This window comes from Diabrotica undecimpunctata, chromosome 4 (assembly GCF_040954645.1).
Source record: "Diabrotica undecimpunctata isolate CICGRU chromosome 4, icDiaUnde3, whole genome shotgun sequence".
Classification (NCBI taxonomy): domain Eukaryota; kingdom Metazoa; phylum Arthropoda; class Insecta; order Coleoptera; family Chrysomelidae; genus Diabrotica; species Diabrotica undecimpunctata.
Window position 1 is genome coordinate 11,822,436 of NC_092806.1, and position 18,702 is coordinate 11,841,137.

The following is an 18,702-nucleotide window of genomic DNA, read 5'->3' on the forward strand; positions in this document are numbered from 1 at the left end:
ATATATATATATATATATATATATATATATATATATATATATATATATATATATATATATATATATATATATATATATATATATATATATATATATAATATTAAATATATATACAAAAGGAACATTTTTATTCTCGAGAGAGGAAGAGAGAGAAAATATATCATATGTCTCTCTCTTACTCATTATCTTACGTATGTAATGATTACACCGATTCACTCCCGTACAAATTTCAAACGTGGAGCGCGCGGATAGAATTATAACTTCAATAATTGGTTATCACCACAATATAAACTAATTCTTGTTTAATGACTGGCAGTATGCGCTGTTTCGATTTTGTTATTTATTATTTTTAATATTTAATGTAAAATTGCGACCGCAATTTGCATCACAAACCCTTGTCTGCGTTGCCAAGAGTGATTATAATTAGCAGTGTTGTCGAATAAATGATCGACTCTCGATATTTTATAATTCACTTCAACAAAAGTTCTTAATCATCAAATATACGGTCCATTCCAATCGAACTAGTAAATTATGTCCAAAATATTAATTTTCTCTTGTGTTTTAACTCAATTTTGATGTCAATTTTGTCAAAGGACTCATAGAATATCAAAATGTCGAATTTCTTAATCTCAGTGTAAAACACAGGACCGAAGAGGGAAAAGATCACAGGCTTTACTTAAACTGTTTATTCAAAGTATATGATTAAGAGTTGTAAGCATGGAAAATGTCAAAATTGTGGACTGAAATACTGTACGCTATTTCACGTAGACACTATTCAAAATTCAGGTGATCCAGAAAGTTTTGTTTTCAAGACTCTTCTTACACTTTAAATTTTTCAGGTAATCAAACCTCTTCAATATTTTTCTTTCTGATGTTCCTGAGAGTCAAGTTTTGCTATCAACAGTTTCAATTCTCATTAAGGATGCTCAAAGTCAGTATCAACCAGCTAAGGCAATTATGAGCTGAGAAGTTGTGTAGCAAATTAGAACTCAAGCAAAAATCTATTGAAATTTTGGTTCCTAGTATAAGTCAAGTACCTTCGCTTATAAGTTCAAAATGTTCTGTTGAGCTTCAGATAAGTCTTTCAAAATTCTTTCTGGAACTTTTTTCCTTGATATCAAAGAAAATATGCAACTTGAGCAAACACGATTGAGTAAATAAATACCATTTCTTTAGAAGACAAGGTTTAGTTGGATTATTTCTGGCCCACTGCCACATTCTGTCTATATTATTTAATGCAATCTTTATTGCAATTACGAATGTTAAGCCCTTTATAAATTTTGGGAAATTAAAGATTGTTCCAATTCCAAAATTTTTTTTTCTGGCAAAGAACAAAAATGTGAAGAGCATTTCATCTGAACTTTTAAGCAAAACAATGAAGATAAATTTATTGTTTTTATTCTTTTGCGGTTTTGTCAACATACATAAGATATATCGAAAGGTTCTAGTAGATCCCAGCAGGCGAAGCCTTCAGCAAATTGTTTGGATGTGCTAACTAGTATTTTCTCTATGTACATTAAAACATTAATGTTGGTTGGTTTGACTTTTTAATGATTTTTTATTCACCAATGATAATGTGATGACAAATTTTATTATATCTTAATGATATTACTGATCTATTTGTTACGAAGTTTTATTAAAGGTTCGATATGTTCAAATAAAGACATAACTGTATCTTTTGTTAAAGAAAACCTTTTAAAGAAATGTAAATCATCATATTATTCTAAACAATTCATTCTTGCCCTGTAAAATTTTGAGTGGCGTAAATATATAAATTCATTTTTGGGTTAATTTGAATTTAAAGAAGTTATCGTCATCATTTTAAACAAACTTAAAACCAAGAAGATTGTTAGAATTTTGAGGTTATAATGTATAGTTGACAGATTTCTGCCATTTAAGTTAAAGTTGGGTAGTAGTAGGTATTATGAAACTGAAATTTACACATAAAGTAAACTTTTAATTTATTTAATGTTCACTTTAAATTGATTATGATATCAGGCGTTATTAAACAGGCGATTTTACACTGTTATTAATTGGATGAGATGACATTTATGACTTTCGTGATGCTCGTCTCAGCATTTCACTATAGAGAAACAAGTAAAATAAAACACATGTATAGAAGTTTCGCTTCAAAAATAAAAACATTTTTGTACCAACTTGCAAAATATGGGTTAAATCGAAAAAAACTAATATTCTCCAATAAATTATTATATTTTTATATTATGATATTTTCTACTTTTACAGAAAACAGCCACTGGCATTGGTAGCTCACACACAGACTCAACTGATGCGGACTTATCCAGCTGGTATGCGAATCGACTCGTCAAATTTTAACCCGGTCATATTTTGGTCATTTGGCATACAGATGGCAGCACTGAATTATCAAACCGAAGACACACCAATGCAGCTTAACACCGCTCTCTTCGAAAATAACGGCAAATGTGGTTACGTCAGTAAACCAAACGTTATGTGGGATCGACAACACGTGATGTACAGGAGGTTTAACCCTTGGGATAAGGTAAAAAATTGTAGAATATAGTTTTAATTGTATCATGAATCCCTAATATATGCAACTGTTGTCACATGACTGAATAGAAGTAAGAGTTAAAAATAGTGTGTAAAGAACATATCAGAATAAAAAAAGAATAATTGTAAGACACATCTATCATATTTGGTCTGGATGAAGATAGCCCCAAATTAGCTGTCAAAAAAAATTGACGGAACGAAATATTGGGGTTTGCCCTAACAGTATGAATAATAAGAATAGTATAGATATAATATTCAGGTACTTTCTGTAGACACTTGCTGACTATCTGTTACAATGGCAACTGCCGATTTGAGGATTGCCAAATCTATCCGCTAATTCATTACGTGAATTCATTATGTGAATATATACAGTCTGACACAGTGGAACAGGGGTACAAGTGCACTTGTACTTCTTCTCTTCCAAGCCCTACTCATAGTTGGCTTGGAAGTTCAGTAACTTGCCGCTAGAACACAGCACATGTTAGACTTATCGCTTAGATTTCTTTATCTCTAAATAGAATGAAATATTTCCAGTTCGGCGATGCATCTCAATATTTACAAAAATGTCACTTTACAAAAATCCCCTTTATTTCTAGGGTCCTCAAATATAATATTTTTTACTTATGTTTTGAGCCTTAAAAATCGTCTTTCTTCGTTTTTTCCATTAACAACTAAAACCAATGTTTTAAATAAAATAAGCCCAGAATTTTTATCAGGAACTGACAGAAGAAGACTTTATCATGGATTAAAGCACTTGATGATTTTAAAAATAATATTTTTTACTTGTGGTTTTGAGCTTTGAAAACTGTAATTTTGTGTTTTTTGGTTTTAAATTATCGAAAACGATCAACTTTCGAGAAAACTTACAACAGATCTTTTTTGTTCATAATGATCTAAAAAGTCTAAAAAAATGAACCTTAGCGGAAGGAAACGAATATTTATTCGTTTGTGTTTTATATAATTTTAAAAATTTCGGAATACTATATTAATATAATAAAAATGTTCTTCTTAAAAGCTTTCTCTCTTTGTATTTAAAGCATATAACAAATACATTATAAGGACATGTCTTAGAACATTTCGTTCTAAGAAACTTAATAGACAGCTTATCTGAGGCTATCTTCATCCAGACCAAATGTGATAGATGTCCAAATTGTATATATTCTAATCAACGAATATAGATGCATATATACGTCTATATTCGTTGCTTTAACCTTTTCTGCTGATTACTTAAAGTGTCCTCAGTATAGTCTATAGACACTATTACTCAGGTTACTATTTTGTTAAGAGTAAACACTTGTCTTAAACGTACTTAACAATTGTATCTTTATTTAGAACTACGAAGACCAGTAGTTAATTTTTTGAAAATGTATAAATTGTCTTCAAATCGTTTCTTTAATAGAGATTGTTTATCAAATAAGAATAAAATTATTAGTGACACAAAACATTAATAAAACACCACAATAGTTTTTAAAGAACTCTTTTTTCTGATTTAGATTAACTTCCTAATTAAAGTTCTTAAAATATTTCTTATTCAATTTTAATCAATTCTTATTTTTAGGAATTTGATGGCATTCATTCCTCCCAGGTTGTTATAAACATAGTTTCCGGTCAGTACGTCGGCCAAAACAATGTCAATCTTAGCACTTATGTCGAAGTAGAAATCATAGGCATCCAAATCGACTGCAACAAACAGAAAACCAAAATCGTACAAAAGAACTCCCTTAACCCGATTTGGAACGACACATTTCATTTCAGAGTCATGTTCCAAGACTTAGCCTTTTTGAGGTTCACGGTAATAGACGTAGCAAGTAATCATCTACTGGCGCAAAGAATTATGCCTTTGAAATGTCTAAAACCGGGTTATAGACATATAAGGCTGAGGTCGTCGCAGAATAAAAGCCTCAATATGTCGACGTTGTTCATTTACTCGCGGATAGAAGAAGAGAGTTTGGAGAATACGGAGCATGGTGATGGTAGATCGGAAAGACCGAAGCAGCCCGAAGCTGAGGCTTCGGAAAGTGCAGGATCCGATGGGACCTTTTTAGGTAAGTAGTTTATGTTCAGTTATTGGATGGATTAAAGATAAATAAATAAAAAGTAGATCAATTTTTCTTTTTTTCATTACAGTTTTTTTGTGTACATAGCTAGACCTGTTTGATTTTAAGGCAAAAAGCAATCTGTGATATACTTTTTTGGTACTCTTATGTCAAATGTCTCATTATGCTAAGTTAGGTTAAGTCGCAGTCTCTATTTTGCAATTGTCGATTGCTACTGTTGCTATTGAACTGAACAACGGAAATTTTATAATAATAGAGCATATACAAAGACGGTTTATCTTCATATACTAAAAGAGCAAGAATTAGAAAAGAAAATAATTTAGAAATGATGCTAGATAAGTTAAAAAAAATACAACTCATGAAATTGAGCATGACTTGCGGTCTTGTTTCAGTCAGAAGTTCTGAGTAATATTCGATCAAAGATCTTTCTTCTATTAAATCTATTCTACTTACTTCTTTTTTGTTTGTTCTCAGGTTTTTTACCGTTTTCCATGATTCTCTTGATCTTGTTAACCCTATATATTTGCTGAGCTCGTCGCATTTACTTTCGCAGGAAACATTTTTGCTTTAGTTATTAGATTTTGTACTTCTCTGTTTGATGTTGCGTATGTTCGTCTATCATCTTGGTCATTTGTTTGCAGCCACTTTTGATATGTTTGTTTCTAGTTGTGTACTGAATTAGCGATGTCATTTGTCTACCACAATGGAGTAATTGACTTGCAATTTTTAAATAAAAATAAAAATATAAATTCAAAGTTTTATACTTTAAACAAAAAAACTATCTGCTTATCACAGAACACGTGTCGATAACCTACAAAACCTCATTTTTTTAGTGTTTTGTGAATTTGACATACGCAGTCGCTGCAGAGCACTGCTATCCTATGTAGTCAGTGCAGCAAACGCATCCGATTCCTTGCGTCTGGCGCATAAGTCAGCTTATATAAAGTTATTATTTGACGATTGTACAGCGCGTCGCTTGCGACTCCTGTTTGCATCGAACTCATGCGACAATTTCATAAGAGAGATTGCATCTTTAAGTTGTATTAGCAATACGGTTTGTTTTATACTTAAAGTTCTTGATATTAATATTCTATTCTGCACATTTTTAGGTATATCTGGTACTCCTTTATGCGTCAAACGCAGAATGTTTTTCCTAATGGTCTACGGAGTTGTATCTGAAGAACCTTACACCATACTCAAAATTACCCAAGAAAGTACCACCCAAGACGTGTTACTTCTTTGTTTACAAAAAGCAGGAGTCAGTCCTGCAAAGGTAAACGATTACATTTTAGTAGAAGAAGTTGCACGTGGTTGGGAGAAAAAAGACCATAATTTACCAGCCACACAAAGGATTTTGGATCTCCACGAAAGGCCACTACAGGTAAGCAAAGTTTGCAGAGCCCAGAAACACAATGATTTTGACAAATAGATGAAAACACTTAGATATATTTAACAATTAATTTATATATGGTTTATATTTATATTATTATTGTGTTAAAGGCACAGTCACAATGGAAAGGTGAAGGCCGCTTCATCCTCAAAAGAATGGGAGACGATCCAAGTAGCCGAGCGTGGTTGTCCTCCATTCGCAGCGTTGCCAACCGCGAACGAGAAGCCCGCAAGTCGGACGGAGCTCCCAGCAACGCTTGGGAGATAAACGACACGTTCCTAGTCTGTATATACAACGTTTCCCCCGAAATACCCTACGCTATACTCAAAGTACCGTTGAACGCCTGTTCGCAAGACGTGCTAGCGCAGGCGCTAGTCAAGGCGCGAAGGCTCGAGGACCCCCTGAATTTTGTTATTGTTGAAGAGTTGGAGTGGGGAGGCGGAGGTCATAATATTCAACAGCGAGCGCTAACAGATTTTGAAAATGTTTATAGGTAAGGTATTAATTTTAAACTACTATATATATATATATATATATATATATATATATATATATATATATATATATATATATATATATACATATTCAGGAGTCGGCATAAGTCGGGCAACAAATTTGCATGAAGGGAAAAAATGCAGTGTAAAAATGAATTTATTCAAAGAAATTACAAAAGGGATTCGAAGAAGGGTTACTGGAGTGTGGAGATGAAGTGTTCAGATTAATGCCCATCTTGATCAATACATTTACTGTAACATTTACTGTAACATAACAATAAATGTCCTAACCCCTTCAAGAACCGTTTCTCTATTAGGTCCACCACTGTTTCTTCTGCTTCTATTTGAGTTCGTACTTTCTCGTTACTTCTCCTTTTTATTCTTGATATTCTTAGTTTCTTTTTATGGAATCCATTTTTACCGCTAAGAGCCTTCTTTTTAGCACATAGTCTACACTTATTTGAAAACCAAATCATATAATAATAATAATAATCTAAAAAACCTTCCCGCTAGGATTTAACAAGTTGAATTTTTTATAAAGATTAAAACTGCAGTAAGATTAAAATAACATTTTGACATTTGTTTATTCAATATATACAAAATAACAATATTTTCGGAAATATAGTAACCATACATACTTAGTAGATATTTAGAGCAATTTGAACGATTTCGGTTTTAATACGTACGAATGGAACAGGGAAACATGGAAAACATTCTTCGTCATTTTAATACATATATGAGGGGATTTCAATTTAATACATATACGAGGGGATTTCAAAATATATATCAAGGAAAATGCAAATGCTACAAACATCAACAGAAGTTATTGGTGCATCTTCAAACATATGCTTACGTTTTCTTTAATAATACAAACAAATTCTCGTCTTCCCGTCTCTTCCGGTTTCTCCTCCATCTATATTTCCTTATTATTAAAAAATAAATGTATTTTTCAAATAAAAATTGTACTATTAGGCATAAAAATGTTTGCCAAAAATTTGTAGTATATGTACATCATTGATATGTTTACTGTTATAGCGCGCAGTCTCATTGGCAGACGATAGGACGCTTTATTCTCCAAGATCGTTCCAGCGCAACTCCCACATCCTTACGCAAAAACAGGATAACCTCAAGCCTTCGTCTTGCCACGCTAGATAGGATAAGCAGAGGCTTAAATGTTGCCAGAAACGTCGCCTCGAATAGTATCAAGATGCCCGTGCAGGTAGCCCTCAGCGACCCCACCACTTCCAAGTGGAAGAGCAAAACCGGAGAAGATTCGAAAGGGGGCAAATCCAGTGCCCGGAATAAGTCGACTTCGGATAAAGACTCTACCGCCACGGCCGCCAAGAAGTCTGAAGTGACGCGTGAAGTGCATTCGGAGGGGGAAACTTTAAGTGACGAGGACTCTAAAGAGTCGGACTTGATGTCGACGATGTCGCGGTTGAAGAAGGTTTCGCTAAGGAAATTTAAGGAGTGGAAATCGTGACTCCTGGACTAAAGACTCCTCAGTTGTTTTGATTAATTTAGTGATTTTGTGACCTTAACTATATATCGATGACTAAGATTTGGAGGGATATGAATTATAGACCAAAATAAAGGTAGCTCGTTAATGATATTAATAAAATAAAAGCTAATATATATAATTTTGACCAAATTTAAGAAAAAGGTATTTGAACAAAAATAGCATTACCTGGTTAACTTGGTCAATTAAATTTAGATCATTTATTTTGTTTAAAACTGCATAATTTTCTTCTTTGTCCATCTCAGACACAAATATTTTTATGTCGTAATATCTACATCATGGTTTAAAGTGAAATAAAAAATAAAGGTATTTAAAAAAAACACTCATTTCTATCATTAAGATAAGTTATTACGCAGTGGATAACAGTCCCTTTTCAGCTGCTTTTCGATCTTTTTTTTTTCGTTGATCTTATTTCTTTTAATATCGTAGATACTCAGCTACTTATACTATCAAATTTTTTCAAAACTTTTATTCTATCTTCAAGATATATATGCCTATCAGGTTTTCTTCTGAGCACTACCATTTTTTCTTATTTATTACATTTCCAATCTTATTTAGCCTTTTCCCTCATTGTGTATGCCTTTTCTTATCACAAACGTTACTAAGTATGGCCAACATAGTCCGTAAACTTCAACATCTACATAAATTTCTGGAAATTATAGAAAATTACGAAAATGAGGTTTATGATACGGAAAATCCGATTGCCGAGGATTTGTAATTAGTACCAGATAGTTAAATAGACAGTAAACACATGAAATACAGGACTTTTGGACAGTTAGCATGAATAATCGATTAAAATCTGTAAAAATCCCTCTTAATATTCGTCAACGATGTTCTATATGATAAAATGGTTTCTATGAAATGGCAGCTTTTCTTTGTAAAATAGTTTGGTGGGCAGGCAAACTTGTTTCTTGTTCGTAACAAGCCTGTTACCTCATTTACGTTATTTATTATTGTACATAAGAATAGAATATTTAAGTATATATAGCGATCTTTCTCTAGTCAAACAAAATAGTAGATCATTTGGTTTTGTAAGGAATAATACAGTTGAAAAGCGTATGAAATTAATTTTGTAGCAATATCCTTTTGACTGCACCACTATTTTTAATGTTTAAAGTCTTCTGCGTTACAAATGAACAAATATGCATTGAAATGGAAATAAACTGCAATATAAGTGAGGAAATTGAAGATAACACAGAAATTTGATACGGAGAAGTGACATATTTGTCATTTGTTTAGTGGACTCCTTTTTTATTTATCAAGACGTTGCATTTCACGTGAGCACTCATTGCAGACTTCTTGCTGACTTAGCGTTGACTGAACGCTGGAGTGATGTTGACTGAATGCTTACTTGAACTGCGACGTGTTGACAGATGAAAAAGAAACTATCGAATGTAACGGATCCAATAGCTTTAACCACAGGGACTAAGAAGACGATACGATACCATCAAACCTATTTAATAAAGCTCTACAGAATTAAATATTTCTATAAATCGTAAGCAAAAGATGTTTTTGTCATGAAACTTTTTTTTAACTTGTCAATTTTTGGTTTCATATGCTAAAAACCTGTATTGTTCCGATCACATCCCATCTACGTTGACAGGCAAATGTACTTTGCGTCATAAAGTAGCTAGACCTCTAAAGTTTTTGTCTGCCAAACCACATTTTACTCATTCAAAAACACCTTAGCAAAAATACATAGATATAGCGATATGTAGCAACTAAGGTTCATATTCTACAGGAACTAAATATTTTGCTACTGTATCTAAGAACGTATTTTTCAGTTTTAAAAAGAGTTTAGCACCAGAATATATAATCAGTAACCCTCATATCAATATTTCATGAAGTCTTTCAGTATTATTTTTCAAATGGGTACTTTTTTTACGACCACAAGAAAAATAACAGTGTTTAAGAGTTGTTGTCGAAAGAGTGAGTCAAAATATCATTTTTGTTGTTCTCATAAGAACTAGCCCACTTAATTCTAATCAGTGGGATGTTGTTTACGTTTGTTTGTTTTGGATATTCAATACCATTTGCCATTTAACCTGTTAAATGGCAAATCGTGTCACCTCTGGTTACCAATTCTCTAAGGAATTGTAATCAGGGGTCATCCAGAAAATTAATTAAAACATTTACATTTTGTTAAAGTCATTGTTGAACTTGCTCGACAAAGATTTATAATACCTGGTAATTTTTTTAGGTTTTTCAAAACCTAACTCCTTTTTACCTACATCTGCCTATCAAGTAAGCCTTCAGAATTCAACGGAGTTTTTCACTTTAGAGAGAAACATACATAAGTTTCTTTTTAATTAATTAATACCATGCCTATTGAACTTTTTTGCATTTTAAAACAGAGTTGCTCTCTCACATTATTAGTATAGTATCCATGTTGAAAAGTAAATCCATTGGAAAAGCCAGCGAGTGAATCCTATCTTGGTAACTATTCATAAATAGGAAATAAACAATAGTAATATTAATTAGGATCCATATAAGTGTCATATTCGCATGCCAATAATTTTCTCTTTCTATTTAAATACATAATAAAACTTTCATTGATCTTCTTTTTGTTATTTCTTTGGTTAGGAAATAAATTTTTTATTTTACTGCGTAACTTCTTAGAAAAAGTAACATTTGTAACTGCAACGTGGTAAAATTTTGGCGCCCAACGTGGGGAACAAAAATGTGCTAAAATAATAAAAAAAGTACTACTGAATATCAAAAACAAGTAAAGTAAACAGCAACTCAGCGATTAGAAGTAAATACGCCAATAATTATAAGAACAGTAAAAGTGATAACCTTAAATAAAATTAGTTGTAATAGTTTTGGTAATCCAAATTATTGATGGTTGCATAATGACGTTTGACAATTCAACGAGCGGCATTCCTCTCTAAAATTATGTAACCACGACATTCTTGGAGGTTCTCCTTAAGTTTTTGAGGCCGCTGTATAAGAATCTGGAATTATTTCTGCTCTAAAATTGGGACAAAATGATTAAAAATGACTTAAAAGGTGAATATGTAAAAAATTTATTTATGTTGCATTGGACGTTGGACATTCTTAGTTTTTTTTTCAAAATTTAACAGAATGTTCTTCAGAATTTAGTTTTTCAAATAAAAGCAGATGTCTTAAATGGTTTTAAGACCAAGTTTTAATATTTTAAAAATAATTTCAGCTTCTTATTCAGCGCCTTCAAAAGCACAAGAAAAACCTGTAATCACTCTTTGCCATTTTTGAGGGTATTCTGTTCGCCTAGTTTCACGTAGATCGCATATTAAACCGCTCTCATTAAACAAAGAACCAACGGTTATTATAACTTCCGTTTAAGCAAAAGTTATAGCATGTTGTACATATTTGAGACATGAAGATCAGCTACAATTATACCAGTATGAAAATTTTCAGATTTCAAATTCTTTAATTTTCAAAGATAAATCTGTTTCAGGATAAGCCTTCAGCATTTTAATATTGTGATTAATTATCATCATGACAACAATTCTAACACTTGCTTATTTTAAACATGGTCACTTTTAGCGTCTTAACATATATACAGGGTTATTTCTATGTCAGTGTAAGATAAATTTTTGAAAGTTTTCGTCGTTTTTTTTTAACTTATTTTTAGTTGGTTTTGATGTTGAGATTAAGCACATAATAAGGAAATCCTGACCCGTTCTTAGGGTTTGACTTTTTTATGTGTATCTGTCTAGGATTTTATACTTTTTATATAAGCGAATGACAAAAAACGCTTCATGACAATTTTTTGTAAGTGCCGGATATTAAGTTGGTTCCGGTACGATTTTTTTCGTGAAAAAAGCTTTAAGGAAACCCCAGGAATGCAGATGTTTGCCTTCCAGTTTCGTTTTTGTTGATTTTTGCAGAAACTTAAACAAATTAATAATTTTGTAAAATATTTCTTTTCAAGCATTATTATTTTTTCTTAATATATAGTTACTATTAGCAGATATACGTAAAGCAGTGAGATATTGGATATATCTACCAAAATTAAAAAGAAATTATGCAGAAAAACTAATAATTTGTTAGAAAACAACACTGTAATGGTTGTATTCTGTTTAAGTATGTAAACGTATTCCATCATTCGGTTTTTTTACTATTACCTTTGTGTATTGGAATTCTATTTTCTGTTCAAAAATGACTTAGCAAAAAAGTCAGCAATTATAAGTAAAAAAGGTCTTTTTTCCTGGACTAAACAACCTTTTTAAAGAGAATCTTCTATACTGGCATTGTATTGCTTTTTTCTATTTAGTAAAATGCTAAAGTAAAAAATAAAATTAATAATTTATAAAAAAGTTAGAGATTTTGAAGAGAAAAATTTTGGGAAAAGTTATTTGGTGGTATAAAGGATGCTAACGGGGAATGGCGTACAAGAACAAACCAGGAGCTAATAGAGATGTCTAAGAGATCCAAAATACCACGGAAAATCGTAGCACAGAGTTAGATCATTAGCACATATATAAAAGTTAACAGCATAAAAACATTAATTAAAATCCTTTGTAAAAGGTATATATTTAAAAACCCAAACGGACTGTGTTAGACAGAACGTTTTCGGAATACATCATTCCATCATCGGTGTCTAGGAGTACATGAATGTAGCCACTAAATATATGGGTAAAAACCCGTTAACAAATAATTAGTTACATTTGTTCGTAAACATAAATACATAAGTACATAAATACTTATGATGTTAAAGTTACCGTTGGATTAGGTAACATGGCGACATATGACTCCACGTTGAAGTTGCAAGTCCTGAGACGGTGTGTCTACGAGGACTTTATGGAAGCAACTACCTCGTAGACACACCGTCTCAGGACTTGCAACTTCAACGTGGAGTCATATGTCGCCATGTTACCTAATCCAACGGTAACTTTAACATCATAAGTATTTATAAGATATAATGTCGAACAAATGTAACTAATTATTTGTTAACGGGTTTTTACCCATATATATTTAGTGGCTACATTCATGTACTCCTAGACACCGATGATGGAATGATGTATTCCGAAAACGTTCTGTCTAACACAGCCCGTTTGGGTTTTTAAATATATACCTTTTACAAAGGATTTTAATTAATTTTTTAATATATGGTATGCAGCCAAATACAGGAACGTAGATTCATTGTGGAGCATAAAAACACTTAATTAGAATAAAAGATTTTCGGTGCGAGACAATTTTTTTTTATTTTCCGTAATAGTTCATAAAAACAAATAACGAGTAATCAGAAATTGTATTCTCATTGTAAACAAAATAGCTATAATCAACTATCTGACAAGACTTAGCAACAATGTTCTGAATTTGCTAAAGAAGTACATCTCCGACATGCGCTGCCTTTTCTATCATCTGCGCACTTCGCAGATCTTGCTAGTGTGCTGCAAGAGACAAATATAAGCCAAAGAATAATTCAATCTACGTCATCCTTTCAACAGTGTCAAAGGACTCTGTAAATCGTTCAATACGTTCAAATGTTTGTTTATTTGTGTAAACTTTATCACAAAAATAGTTAATACGGGTAATTAACACTAGATATAATAGAAAAACTGGTAATTTGTTTGAGTTTCTGCATTATTTGTTGATAATATGTTACTTATTAGTGCTACTACTTTTATTATTGTTAAAAATTAAAAAGAATAGATTATTATACGGAAAAATCAAATATTACATAATTACAGAATCTTACCTATATAAAAACTTAGGTATAATCTATCAATTAAACCATATCTGACGTTGAGTTGGTCTCATTATCCGATCGTTTTACGTTCACGGACATATCCATCCGTATTGGAATGAACAGAATCAAATTTTACAGTATTTATCATGTTCAAACATTTATGCTATTGTACATTAACATATTGATGTTATTAAAATATATTATTATTATGATTATTATAAATAATACGAAAGAAACTATACTTATACCTACTGTTAATTTACAGTACAAATTTAAGATAATTGTTTTTATGTAAAATTGTTATATTTAACGATTTATAAAAATATATTGCGTTAAAATTTCATATTAATTCTTTTTATTTTATCCTCTTCTTGAAATAATATTTATTTGCATTGGCAAATCCTGTCGTATAAAGCCATAGATTCAAGGTTCCCCCAAACCAACGCGAATTAATTCGTAGCGGATTCATGACGGAAAAATCGCACCGGAATTCATAACGGAATCGTGAATCCCATACCAAAAACGAATATATTCGCATCATATTAGTCACGTCCAATATCGGAAACGTCTAGTGAAAAAACAAATAACATTATATTCTTGATTATCAATTTCAATTTTTAAAAAAATGTATTCCTCGTCAGATGAAGAAGCACTCGTAATGTTTGCACTAGAAGACGAAAATTTGAGGTAAAGTAGTTATTAGCTTTTTCTGAAAATACCGACATTGATCATTTTATGAATACAACTTTATAGGAAAAGAAGAAAATGGGTTCACGATATCAACCTACAAAGAAGAACATATGGCGAATTCCATGCATTAATGCCAGAGTTATGAAGAGATGAAAAAAGATTCTATATTTATTTTAGAATGTCAATAAATTGTTTCGATGAATTTTTACATCTTATAGAAAATTATATAAGAAAATCAGACACAAATTATCGAGAAGCGATTTTCCCTGCAGAGGGATTGGCTATTACATTGAGGTGAGAACAAGAAAAATAATAAAGTATTTTAAATATTAAATGTAATTTAATCAACATATAATAATAAAATTCGTTTCTCCTCAAAATATTGAGTCATAGCATCAGTCCTTGTATATAGAAAAAAAATTGATTTATTTGTGGTACGGGTTAAATGAGTGTAGGTAGTTTGAGGTCTGATTGGTAGCTTACATAATTCTCCTTATTGGTAAGGTTAATAAAACCATTTTCTTTATTTATCTCAGTGAAATCTGTTTCAACGATAGAGAAGTTTAGATAAGTATCTGCACTTGCAGATCTAGATTGATTTGTAGAACATTCATCTAATTGAAGAAGCTCCTGTTGTATGATGACTTTCGGAATTTTAATTTATGTTTCTATTTATCTTCTAGGAGAGAAAGTTTTTATCGCACATGCGCGAGCCAAAAAAAGTTGATCGATTGCATCAAAAGTGACTTTTTTGTCTGCAAAATAAGTTATCATTATTTTCACAGATGTGGATGATTCAGAATTATGTTTTCTGTTTGCTTTGGTGGTAATGGGAGTTTTTCGCTCAGAAGTAACTAAAGGACCACCACTTGATCTAGGTGTACCTGCTGAGGTTTGAATCTGAATGATATTGGTGTTTGACGTTCCTGAATTGTTTTATTGAGTGTTTTGTGAGCTAGATGATTGTGCCAATTTCATTCCCAAAAGACTCTACATTTGTCAATTCTGTATATTCTGGTACTCGAACATCGGTAACATTAAATGTAGTTTTTGCAAAACTTAAGAATGGTTTAAATGCTTCCTGATCTGCCCATATCCATTTTTTCGTAGAATTTTCCGCTTCTTCTGTTTTAGTTTTGCTGGTTCTGATATACTTGGCATAAATATCTCGCAAATTTCTCCATTTCTTCTTTATCTCATCCCCTAAAAAAATTGTTTTTAGATATCTGGCAACCGGAAATTCATGCTATACAATTGGCCATAGTTGTACATGTTTACCCGAACCAACTACAGAAATATGAAAAAGTCTGAAGAAAGCTTTAGAAATATTTGGCAATTTCCAAATTGTATTGTAGCATCGATGGCAAGCATATTACTATAAAATGTCCAGACAAAACTGCAACTAATCACAGGTATTATCTAAAAAAGTTTTTAATAGTATTATTGGCTAGTTATTACGGTTGATATTGGTGGTTTTGCTAAAAATAGAGTGATGGTGGAATTTTAGAAGTTTTCAACATAAGAAGAAGATTTGAAACAAATTCAATGAATGTGCCTGAGCCAAAAAATCTTCCTGGACAAGATGAACCTTCTCCTCATGTCATAATCGGAGACGAAGCATTAGCTCTAAAATTATATTTGTTGAGGCCCTTTTCATACTGCCAAAATAAAACAGATATTTTCAAGGAACATTATAATGTACGGCTCTGTAGAGCGAGGAGAGTTGTAGAAAACGCTTTCGGTTTGTTAGCACAAAAATTGCGTATATTCTACAGACTAATCGAAACAAAAGTTGGCACTACTATTCAAATTGTGAAAACTGCATGTATCTTACATAATTTCCTACGAACAAAAAAATGTAATGATTGATTTATCGAACTTTTAGAGCCAGCAGAACCTGAAGTTAGAGCGTTTCTAGATTTGATAATAAGCTGTCTCGCTCCGAGACAGATTTGCCACTTTTTTTAATTCAGGACTATGAATTAAAATTTTTATATTTTACTATATGTAATAAAATTCAATATACATACCATTTTCGCCTATTTCTTCTCCTATTTTACTCCAAACCTTATCATTTACGCACACAAATCGCTCTTACAACGATAAGACAAAATTGAAAGTATATTCCACAATTTTACTATTAGGTCATATAATCAATCTTCTAGGGGTTTTACGACCGCAATCAAATTGTTGGCGTAGAGTCTACGCCATTCAGTCGGTAGTATCAAACAGCAGCGCGAAGTATACTAGACACGTGGTTACTACTGTGCCGAAGTTCGGTTATAAATTTTAGGTAAGTTATAAAATCACTATAAAGTTACTTAAATAATATATACCAAATGACGTAAACGATTTTGACTTTGAAAGCAATTTACAGTGACATCTAGTAGGTATATAATATCTATATTTAAGGAAATATTTACAATTGGCCTTATTAAGACAGAAGACACTGGCCTTATTTGGCGTCACCTTAGACTATAAAAACGGATAGACACGCCTTGTACCGAAACGTTAAAGCAAACACCTTCCGCGAAAGTGACGTCACAATACGGCAAGAGCCCGCTTGGATTCTCAGCAAAGCACTAATAAAATTACCCAATTTTTTTGACTTAAATTGTAAAAATAAATGTTTTATTTGAAAGTACATAAGTACCTACATTATATTATTATATATATCGTAGGTACAGTTCATCCCAAACCCTTCTTTCAGTGCGTCATAGTTGATCGAATTCTCTCTAACACATTAAGCTAGAAGTGACAGAAAAAAAAGTGAGTCTGTGATTATTATACATAGAACTCAGAAAATTATTTATCGTAAAGCTAATTCTACTTACGGATGTATAATTGGTTGGAGTTTAGAATACGCTAAATAAATATCCAATCAATGATGCGCATAAATATAATTTGACGCAGATTGTCTCGATCGTGACAGTACTTTCACAATGTCAACTGATAAAATGATAACTGTCATTCCAGGTTAGTATTATCAGACATTTTACAGTGAAAATTTAATTTTGTATTTATTGTCATAAAAATATTTTAAATATATATCGAGAATATCGAGAAAGAACAAAGTTTTCAATTAGAAAAAGAGAGGTTGCGATCCTGCAACTGTCAAATTTAACTAAAATGTCATGCAATAATTCTCGACATTCTTAAAATCCTATATGACGTCAATATTAGTGACGCACTGAAAGAAGGGTTTGGGATAGACTGTATATCTTTTCTTGTTTGATAATCAAAAATAAATTTAAAGGAGAGTAATTTTCTTTTGGGTGAAAGTTTCAAGTTAGGTAAAAAAAATATCTAGGAAATCTATTAATTTATTGACCACAAAACATAGCATTGATAACAAAATAGCTTTTGTTAACTTACTTCTAACTCTTATTACATTATTTAGGTTTTCACCTTCGTGGTACAATCTATAAGCATTCTATAATCTATAAGCTATAGCCATAATGGAAACAAATTATCTTTATTAGATTAAACAAATGGTTTGTTTCAAAATCATGATCAAACATATGTTCTTTGTATGCGTTAAACACAGAACCATGCACGTTACTCATGACATTTAAGATCAATTTTGTCATTATTTTGGAATCGTTTAATTTTTTTGAATTGTACAAAATCTAATTTCGCTTTCAGCAATTTTGCAAATATGAATGACGTCTTTAGACGGTTAAATTAAAAAATTTAAAAAATTCTCCTCTATATTTTGAAACCATAAGCTTGTCTTTTTACACTACATTATTTCGTCCATAGCACAGACCACTAATAACGTCCATACTTTATGTATGACCTTGTAATGAGATATTATTATTGTATATATTTTTTTATTATCGTCGTTGCATTTTTATATTCTTGGCGTTATTTGGTAATTGACGTACTGTCTATTTACTGATTATTTACATAATCTGCATACATAATAAGTTCCAGAAAAAAACCATATCTTAAAAGTCCTTATCAGACTGTTTGTTATTCAAATTGATTGGTACACTTCCCGTCATATAAAACTGGTACACTTTTTTTTCCCAATGTAAACCTGGGTTCAGACTGGATACAGTGGTTGGTGAATTAATTCGCTGTTGCCATCACAGATAACGGAATTGCACTAAATCTAATTAAAAAAAAATAAAGTTAATATTAGATAGGTATTATTTTTATCATTAACAATAAAAAACCGTATTTAATAAATTTAATAACCAGAGATAGGGTTCAGCTAATATCCAAAATATTTGAAGGATCTTTAAACCTAGATTATGGGCACAGGGAACATTGGAACGCATCTACTGTATCTAATTCTAATTTTTTACTTCAATTACCTAGCGAACACGAACTGTATTTTGTAT

General features: G+C 31.5%; 1 protein-coding gene across 4 annotated transcripts in view; it reads left to right on the forward strand.

Annotated features, from left to right (window-relative positions):
• The window catches only part of LOC140439164 (1-phosphatidylinositol 4,5-bisphosphate phosphodiesterase epsilon-1-like), a 579,894-nt gene extending 567,175 nt beyond the window's left edge, over window positions 1–12,719 (forward strand). For all 4 annotated transcript variants that reach the window (XM_072528894.1, XM_072528893.1, XM_072528896.1 and 1 more), the window contains 5 exons: window positions 2,245–2,518; window positions 4,085–4,571; window positions 5,693–5,964; window positions 6,084–6,466; window positions 7,503–12,719. In XM_072528894.1, the coding sequence (XP_072384995.1) occupies window positions 2,245–2,518; window positions 4,085–4,571; window positions 5,693–5,964; window positions 6,084–6,466; window positions 7,503–7,950 (1,864 nt within the window). In that variant the 3' untranslated portion in view covers window positions 7,951–12,719. The remainder of the gene's footprint in view (window positions 1–2,244; window positions 2,519–4,084; window positions 4,572–5,692; window positions 5,965–6,083; window positions 6,467–7,502) is intronic.
• The last annotated feature ends 5,983 nt before the right edge of the window (window positions 12,720–18,702 follow it).